This window comes from Hippichthys cyanospilos, chromosome 11, assembly GCF_059441005.1.
Source record: "Hippichthys cyanospilos isolate Australia breed blue-spotted pipefish chromosome 11, RoL_Hcya_1.0, whole genome shotgun sequence".
NCBI lineage: Eukaryota > Metazoa > Chordata > Actinopteri > Syngnathiformes > Syngnathidae > Hippichthys > Hippichthys cyanospilos.
Window position 1 is genome coordinate 6,323,558 of NC_142379.1, and position 9,353 is coordinate 6,332,910.

Below are 9,353 nucleotides of genomic sequence, written 5' to 3' on the forward strand. Positions count from 1 at the left end.
AGTGGAATACTAAGTTTTTTCGTCCCTTCTTTAAGTCTTTGTTTGGTCGACATTATGACATCATCACTGGACACGGACAGGTAAACAAATCATTAAGCCAAGTCACAAGGGGCGGAGAGATGGACATGTCCTTGTTTAAGTCAGATAAAATAAAAATGGCGGTGCAGATTGACAAAATTAATAAATCAGGATAGATTCTGTATCGGAGTTGGTAACCATCGTTTACATTATTTCTTCATTTTGGGTTCTCATTGGTTGATCACGCAAGGCATTTAATGCACTATGATGATGCTCCTCGCTGGACCTAGTTTGTGGACCCGCAAACAAATGTGACATTTCATCTGCAGAAAATAACGTGAGTAGTGAGGGTTACCTTGAGATGAATTTCAATTAGAAGTAGTGAAATGTGCATTTCCTGAAGAAATTGTGCGTGAAGGTGAAAACGCCGAAAGGAGAGGCGTCGAATGGTGGAATGATGCGGAATGTTTGAATGTCTTGAATAGGTGAAGTATTCTGAATATTACAAGGTTAGAACGGTTTGAATTGGCCAAATATGTGGAAGATACAAGGAAAAACTTGAAAAAAGTGGAATTGTGGGAACATTTTGATTGTGGTAAGACGAAAATGGACACACCCATGGAATGGCAGGAATCGATTTAAGTTGGAGCGGTGTAAATGGGATGAGTAATGGCAAAGAAAGGTGGGCATCAACAGTATTATGGGCAAAAATGTCCATTTTATGCTTGATTTTTGAAGTAAAAGAAAAAAGGCCAAACATCAACAGTCGAACATTTGAGTACTCTTCAATGAACAGTCGAGAGTCGTTTTGTTTTATTTAGTCAAGATTTCCCCCAGTGAGGTTAAAACAATGAGATCAAACTTAGAGAATACTCTACTGCGCTTGTGACAACTTAAGTCGGTTGTGCCATTTCAAAAACAACATACCTAGTTCAAGAGTCAAACCGTTTATAAGAACAAACACAAAGTAAGTCCAAAAAAGTATTCAAAGCAAGTGGCATAAAGGAGAGCAAAGTGTAAAGATCGGCGCACACACACGACACCGCGCCTAATTTGAAAGGGTCGTTCTCACTTGCGCTTGCGGCGGCGGGCGGAGGAGCTTTGCGCGGCCCGCTGCTGGGCCTGCCACAGGTGGACCGGCACACCCGAAAACAACAAGCAATAGTGCAGGAGCTGTTTCTTCCTTTTGCCGGTGCGCTTCATGAACGTGCTGTGGCCGTAGGCCTCCTCGGCCGGGTGGCCGCATTTCTGGCAGGTGAACTCTTTGCGCTGCTCCCGCGGACTGTCCGGCGGGCGACGTAGGTGGCTTTCTCCGCCGAGCGGTGGCGGCGGCCCGTCCGAGTCGCTGCCGCTGATGGACGAGGGCAACCGCCTCGCCGGGCGTCGCTTTTTGCGGCCCGGGAGGTCGGGAGAGTCTTCGGAGGACGACAAAGTCTGCTGCCGCGATGCTTTTTTGTCCGCGGTGGTGCGTGGCGGCTTCTGAGGCTCGAGTTCCATCTGCTCCTGGAGCCAAGCGGACATGGTCTCTTGTTTCTGCGTGTAGTCGTAAGGGCAAAAATACTTGCCCATATAGAACGCGTGATTGTTCAGCTTGGTCCTTGGCAGCGAGCACCAAGCGCAGCAGTTTTCAGGCGAATCAGCCCAGGAATAACTGTTAGCATCCCCCAGCATCTGCTCGCTGGAAGAAGGGACGCTTGACGGCCCGGGGCAAGGGGATGCTGGTGGGGATATGATGTCTGAAAAAAAAAAAAAAAACAGCAAAGTTGGAGTGTGAGAGACACTTCATCCAATCCAAAGCGAGCTGCGCTGAGTGCTGTCTTCTCTGCACGCTATGGGGCGTTCTTTGCGGCAGGCACCTACCCATCTCCGGAGAAGAAGCCACAAGGCAGAAGTCATTTGTGGGCCAGGAGGAGGCGGCGGGGGGCTCTTTGTCCTCGGCGAGGGGGGGGGCCGAGATGCCCGGGTTCGGCTCGACCGTCCTGAGCGACCCGCCTCTTCCTCCTGTACCTGCGCGAGAGAATAAAATTAGGTAGGTACTTGAACTTTTGTCAAAAGTGTTACACGCGATCAAATGTTCTTTACCAGAGGGCATTTGTGGGTCGGGAGGAGTCGGGGGCGGGGGCCCTTGGTCCTCGGTGGGAGAGATGCGGCGGAGACGCACTGGCTTGCAGGGTGGCTCTGGCTTGAGTTCGCGCTGCAGAAGGTTACAGCGGATGACATCGTGCACGTTAATGAGTTTGTTGCACATGAGTTGTATGCTATGAGTTCTGATTAAAAATGATTCTATCAAATGAAGTAAACCCCCACATTACATACGCCCACACTGACATGAAGCGAAAGTGCAAACATTACCTTTCTGGCCGCATCCTCGCTCCACTTCTCTGCCAGCCAGTCATCGACTGTGCGTCCTGCCGCCACGGAGCAGAAGTACTCGTTTTTGTAGCGGCTGTGGCCATACTCCCTTTTCTTGGGGTTGCCACAGCTCTTGCACAAAAAGTGTGCTCTCCTCAGCGGCCTTGCCGGCGTCCCAGCTCCACTGGCGGTGGGTTCGCCGCCACTTGTGGTGGAGGAGGTACCGGCGGTTGTGGTGGGGACGACGCTGGAAGAGGAAGCAGGAGGGCCGCGGACCGAGATGCAGACGCCTTCATCCGTGCATGATATAAATCGGGCAAGACGGGTTCCCCACTCAGCGTCGTTGCCATGCCGCACGTGTCCGGCGGGTCCTCAAAAAAATTGTCCCGGGACACCGTCCGCTTGTCCAACAAAGGCCTGGCGTCCGGGAGTGGGTCCAGAGCAACGTCGTTGGCGCTAGGGCGGGGAATCGACTGGCATAAGGCCGTGAAGGAGAGGAGTTTCCTTTTTTTGCTGTGCCTGCGGGGGGATGTTAATATGAAACGGTCGCCACGCCAACGCGGACAAAACGAGCGTAACATACCAGCGAATGAGGGTCCATTGATTGACGTCAACGAGCTGAATGGGTGCCGCGAGCACCAGCGGACTGGACCTGCAGAGGTCCTTTATCGAGTTGTAGTCGCGCATTACTAAATTCCAGCGGCTCATGCGGGTTCCGGCCGGACTGCGGCCCTGTCTGTGAATGCTGCACAGCTCCGTAAACACGGCCTCCATCAGCCTGCTGGCATCGGGCGCGTGAGCCCTTCCAGTGCCCTGGCCGATGAAAAGACTGCACGGAGACATCGCCGGGTGAGAAGGTTTGATTAAGATTCCGTCGGCCGGCCGCATAAGATTTCACACGTACCACTTGGAGCTGTCCAAGGTGAGAATGTTGGAGGAGGCCCTGCCGGCCTTGAAGCGACCTTTGACCAGGGGCCGCTTGCGTCGCGGAAGAGACGTCGGAGGAGCCCTGTCCTGCTCGCGTAGTCTCCGCCACAGGGTGCCGATCCTCTCCGCTTGCTCCGCTGTGACAAAAGGGCGGCGCCGCAGGCCCACCAGCTCGCGAGCGAGACGGCACACGTGGTAATAGCCGCCCTGGCCGTCTGGGCTAACGATGCTCTCTTCCTCCTGCGTTAAAAAGAACAGTTTGTAATTCGTGCAAGAGAGAAAGAGAAAGAGAATTACCTCCGGGGAGATAGAGGGCCAGTCCACTTCATTCAATGACATGGCCAGAAAGCGGTGGAGCTCCGGAACTTCTTCTTCCGACTCCTCGGCAGACTGGTAGCCCTCCTCCGCCAGCCAGTCCGCCAAGTCCTCGTCATCGCTTCCCGGGTCGGGCTGGAACACGGCCCCGGTCTGGGCGTAGAGATATTCCACTCCGATGAGCTCACCTGCAAGTCAGTTTGAAATTAGCGCGTCGGGGGGGCCGAAGGTCCGCTAAGTCATATGTCAGCCTTACCGGTGTAGTTTCCACGAGGCGTGTAACTGTGGATGGGGTAAGGGAGGTTGTGCTCCTTCACGTGCTTCTTAAACTCGTCCACCACACGGGCGGCGTACCACAGATGGTCCGCCATCCCGCCCAACCCAGCTTCCCTGCCTCGGTCCTCGTTCCACCTGGTCAAGCCCTCGATCAGGGAAACCTGGAAGTGGAAGGCATTGGGGGAAAAGTCTGCGGAAAAGAAATGCGGAGGAGGGGTCAAGTTACAGTACTCTTTGCCATAAACGCACATTCGAAATGCACGGTCACGTTGAACTCACCTGGAATATTCTGACACTGGTGGAGGTGGAAGGAGTGGAGCGAGGTGGACCCCCGCGCACACCGGAAAACCGGGAGCTTCACCCCACCCTTGGTGAGCTCATCGGTTTGGGTGTAGAGGGCCACATCCGGCGGGTCCTGGATGCAGCGCAGGTGGCGGCGCTGCGTGTTCCATATTTTAGCCATCACATCCTGCTTGATAAGGGGGATGCCCCTGGAGTCCTCGGCATTCCAGAAGTGTTCCAGGACCTCCTGGATAAGCCGGGCAGTCTCCTCCTCTCCCCGGGTGCGGCGGCGGCAGTGGCGCTCCAGCTCCTTGTCCTTGGGAACGACGTGGGCTCCCTCCCCCGCGTTTGCCTGCATGGCCCGCTTCAGCCTCTTCACATCCTCCGCATCCCACTCAAAAATGGCCGTGGTGAGGCGCTCCATGAAAGGTCCATATAGAACGTGGGCCTCTGTATAAACCCCCCTGGCAAAGCGGCGCAGCAGGTGACACACATCCAGCCGCACCACCAAGCGGTCCCACTCGCCAAAGGCGGCCGCGACCTTCAACATAAGACATGCGTGTCAGATGCTGCGGCGCGGTGAAGTGCGCGGGCGGGCCAGCCGCAACAAATTGCTCACCTTGCTCTTGCCGCGCATGGCGCAGCAGTCCTGGGTGACATAAAGGACCTCGGGAGGTGGCTTCCCGGCCTCTCTATATCGCCGGACCAATCCGTCCACCATGGCGGTCAGCCCTTCTCCCTCTGCCGCCGTGAGTACCGACATGAGCACCTGCCCGTACTCGTTGCCCACGTTTGTGACGCAGTGGGCCGCTCCTGCAGCCTCCCCTGCCAGCTTCTTGGTCAACTGCAAGTGAGAAAAGCACACGCGGTGTCAATACCCAACACCATGGACACACACGAGCAGATAAGTGAAGCACGCACCTTCTTGGTGGAGTCCATCTTCAGGATGCTCCCGAAGATGGATGTAAGCCGGGCCTTGCATTCGGGAAGGGAGGGGAGGACGGTTTTCACGTATGCCGCCTGGAACCATCGGACGCAGGGCACAGGGTGCATCGGGGGTAGGGCGGAGCCGACGACACCCAGCTCCGTGAGAATGGAGAAGTACTCTGTGGTTCTGGACATCCAGGCCGTGCAGTGCTGCTCTTGGATAAACTCCCGCAGCTGGGTGGCGCTGTTGCCAAAAAAGCGGTCCCTTAGCCGGTCCATCACCTCCTTGTCACAAGCAAGGCTACAGAAGAAAAATCGAGATCGTCGGCGCCGTACGAAAAATGGACTAGTGGCATAAGCTCGGTTGGTTGGTTGCTTACTTGTACGCCAGGACGGCCGGAAAGAGCATCTGCTTGGACATGTGCATCTGGTCGATGATGCGCTCTTCCCAAGCGGAGAACTCTTTGCGGCAGCCGGCGCACTCCAGGTACTCCGTGGCAAGGAAATACCAACCGGTGAAGGTCAGCACACGTCGCACAGGTCTGTCCAAGCCGCCGCCGGTGAGACGGTGGCTGCAAATTGGGCAATTCAATTCTGTCCCCCAGATCTTGCGTGGGGCCCACAAGCAGAATTCTGAATGAAAAAAATGCTTGTAAGAAGGGGGCTCGAAAAACTCCACCAAGACCGGAGGGGACCACCACATCGTGGGCTCTGAAACGAGGACCGGTTTTCCCGTCGGCCCTGTTTCAAAGAGAGCCCGAGCCACCCACTCGTGCTCGCTCTCGGGCAGGGTGTTGAGCCAGGCCTTGGGGAGGATCTGCTGCGGTTCCGGCTGCGGCGGGGGCAGCTGTGGCGAAGCGTTGCCACGGCTGCATGTGCTCGCGGCGCTGGTGGAAGCAGCCGGGCTGGCGGCGGCCGATGAAGCAGACACCGACGCTGGCAAGACGAATGAAGAGATAGTCACTCCTCACTTTAACTTCAATTCCACTGACCGGCCATTCTGGAACTTGCACTCACTTAAACCCCGCTGGCAGCACTCAGAATCTCCTGCTGCAGGGTCCATGCCAGCTTTGGCCTCCTCCTCCAGTTTGGCACCCTTGAAGCTCTATAACAAATGAGATGTGTGAAACAACATTTATTTTTGGAATGTTAGTCAATAATACATTGTAATGCAGCCATTTGTTTCCAATACCTGTAGTCTTGGCTCAAGTTGCTTGATTCAGCCAGGCACTGAAGACGCAGATCTGTCAGAGCAGGTAAGACTCTGGCTTGAAATCCATTGATGACATCAGATCTCGCGAGATCAAACGCCACGAGATTTCTCGTTCCGCCATGCCGCGAGATTAATTTCCTTTTCACAGTTTACTAGCAGCATTTCCTGTATGCAATTTGTAATATGTTTTATAGGAAAGGCGTACTTTTATTTAAAAACAAAGCGTGATCTTACACGAATAGAAAAGAATCGCGCTTGTTTCACGTGGATTGAGCGCATTCAAATGACACTTGGTTAACCCTATAAAAAAACCTGTGTTGAAAATTATGGTAAATAAGGTCATTTGACCTTAAATAAGCCAATTATCATTTTATTGTAATCCATGCATTATAACTAAAATCTAGCAACAGTGTTTATTTTTTAACTAAACATTACATTTATAACTTAAATTGGTACATTTGAAGTAACAAATTACATATGCAAATTGCAGTTATGTGATAATTGATGACAAGTTGGGTGTTGTGATGCTGGAAACGTTCTTTTGCTAATTGATTATACATAAAACTGACCAAAGAAAAAGAATACACCATTGGTATTGTGTGTGCATATATGTTCTTAGAAGGCAAAACAAAATACAGTGTAAGATGCTCTGAAAATGATTTTGGATGGAGCAGCTAGGGGAACATGATGATGAGGATGAAGATGAAGAATGCATTTGGATTTGTTATTGTTGCATAGTTTTATGTTTAGCCAATTTAGGCAATGTTGTTTCTGCATTTTTTTATGTTTTGAAGCACCAATTTGTTGCACTAGTTTATGTTTCATTATGCGTTTGTTTGTTACGAACAAAGTATCCACTATTTCCACTATTTGCTAATTCCTTTGGATTTCTAATTGTTGCATAGTTAAATGTTTAGGCAATTTAGGCAATGTTGTTTAGGCATTTATGTTTGGGAGCACCAATTTGTTGCATTTATTTGTGTTTCATTATATGTTAAAAAAAAGGATATTTGCGAACTGTGACCCAATATATCAAATATGATAAATGTTAAGTAATATAAAAGAAAGCCTTTACTTATTGCGTTATGTACAGTATTTACTTTGAGGTTTTGTTATCAATCCCGGATGTGACGTATGTGTAGCTTGCCGCGTAAAAATACCGTTGACGCTTTTATGTTACAGTGGTTGGTAATGGAAAATAAAGCAAAGTGAAAACTATACTAAAGTGGAGTCTGAATGAAAATGATCAACAATATAAATTAAAACTCATATATTGACGTTGATATTTCAAAATGTGTTTTTGTATGTTTGTTAACAAGGATCAATACAAGCTCCAGCTTCAAAGAATCCGAATTTTCTGTCCATTATTTAATGGTGTGGGCTTTACAGGGTTAACTTAAATGTAAAGTTTGATGTGGAATGCATTAGAAGGACACAACACTTCGAAAAAACAATGAAAATCAAAGCGCGCTTAGCAAGAGTAAGAGGGTGTAAGGTACACTTTGAAATTAGAATTGAAAGTATTAGGCGGACGTACTCAACACACATTAGTCGGTCATACTCGTCCGAATGTTTTTAAAACAGTGAAAAACATAGTAAACTTACCAAGAGGGTGTGAAAAATACGGTGTTTGTCGGACAAAACGGACAATAATATGTTGTTCGCTCGCACTAAATAGTCGCTGCTCGCAGTAAGCTCTTTTGAGCTTGGTCAACTTATATATCACCGGGGGGAGGGAGGAGCCGGGGGGCGGGACGCGGGCAGGGACAAACCAATCATAATATGACAGCTGAGGACACGTCTCATTTCTTTGTGATGAAAAAGAAACATTGTGAACATTGTTTTTATGACGGTCACTCCACGATATTGATTTTCTTAAAAAAAAGTATGAAACAACGTCATGTTTTAGCGAGGACAAAAAAAAAACGTCGGAAATGTGTGAAACGTCATCATAAACGGCAGCCGTTGGAGGCTACCTCATTTCCATTAATGCAAGTTTCTTTATCTCGCACCTGTACGAGAATTTGGGGAAAAAAAACAATCGCGCCTCAATATAGTAATTTGAGAAACGTCTGCGGAATGTCACATTGGAAACTTTCACCATTGCACCGTTTGCGCATCAGAATGATTAATATCGGCAAAATGGTTCAAGAAACTGGTTGGAAGGACCCCTCCAGTGTCATGCAAATGAGCTCCCGTGAGTGGCGGAAGGACGACACCTCTGCAAAATCAGATTAAAGGTGTCTCCGAGCGAAGTACTTCAAAGTGCCGCTTGCAACCGCAGAAGCAATCCAGCACTAAAGCCAATCAGCTAGCTTCTTCTAGTGGCAGAAGCATGAAGTGTCTGAAATATTTCAACAAAGCGTTTCACACAACGTCCGGTTACTCTGGCTACTGGCGGACTGGTAGCCCTCCTCCATCTGTCGGTCCGCCGAGTCCTCGTCATCCTCGTGGAGATATTCCACCCCAATGAGCTGCCCTGCACGCAAGTGGCAGTTAGAACGTATAAATGTTGCTTCCACTCTTGGAGTTTCCAGAAAACTTGACACATTTTTATGTTTTGATGCCAAATGATATTTCACTCCTTTGGGCATTGTTTACTTTTAGTTTGAATGTTTTATCCTTTTTAGTGAGGTTTTGTATCAACACATTTTGTTTCAAATAAATGTATGAATGAATCAATTTTGGTGTTCCATTTCTTATACTAATTCAACAATTTGATTTAAATCCCTTACACACTATCCCAATGTTGCACTAATTTGCAATACTTTACATGCCAATTCCTTTGAGCATTTACACGAACAAACCCGGGCAAACGAAATTCTACGGATGACTTTTAAGTACAACACTAACAATTCAATAAAATTTCACATTAAAACAGTGTCACAAACAGCTATGATGTACAAATCCATCACTATGTACTAGACTTCGGGAGGTGGCTTTCACACCAGTTTGTGCAGAAATGCCATATGCTCCTGAGTCAAACTCTGTTCGTGCACGCCGCCTCTCGTCCAAGTGGTTAAAAAAGCTTTATTTGCCCTAA

At 49.5% G+C, this 9,353-nt stretch overlaps 1 protein-coding gene across 1 annotated transcript; it reads right to left on the reverse strand.

Annotated features, from left to right (window-relative positions):
- Positions 1–1,086: 1,086 nt before the first annotated feature.
- Positions 1,087–8,016, reverse strand: LOC148415624 (uncharacterized). Its single transcript, XM_088427787.1, has 16 exons — positions 7,916–8,016; positions 6,290–6,341; positions 6,115–6,202; positions 5,478–6,033; positions 5,092–5,398; positions 4,790–5,014; positions 4,168–4,711; positions 3,869–4,078; positions 3,595–3,800; positions 3,275–3,537; positions 2,954–3,199; positions 2,595–2,889; positions 2,371–2,502; positions 2,101–2,212; positions 1,879–2,025; positions 1,087–1,754 (listed from the first exon to the last, which is right to left on the reverse strand). The coding sequence occupies exons 3-16, from the start codon at positions 6,158–6,160 to the stop codon at positions 1,087–1,089; spliced, it is 3,957 nt and encodes a 1,318-aa protein (XP_088283913.1). The 5' UTR covers positions 6,161–6,202; positions 6,290–6,341; positions 7,916–8,016.
- Positions 8,017–9,353: the final 1,337 nt, after the last annotated feature.

Coding starts and splice junctions, on each gene's coding strand:
- LOC148415624 (XM_088427787.1), bottom strand. CDS start 6,160: ATGGACCCTGCAGCAGGAGATTCTGAGTGCTGCCAGCGGGGTTTAA. Junction 4,712..4,789: donor CCATGCGCGGCAAGAGCAAG/GTGAGCAATTTG, acceptor CTTATGTTGAAG/GTCGCGGCCGCCTTTGGCGA. Junction 2,890..2,953: donor CAATGGACCCTCATTCGCTG/GTATGTTACGCT, acceptor ATCCCCCCGCAG/GCACAGCAAAAAAAGGAAAC.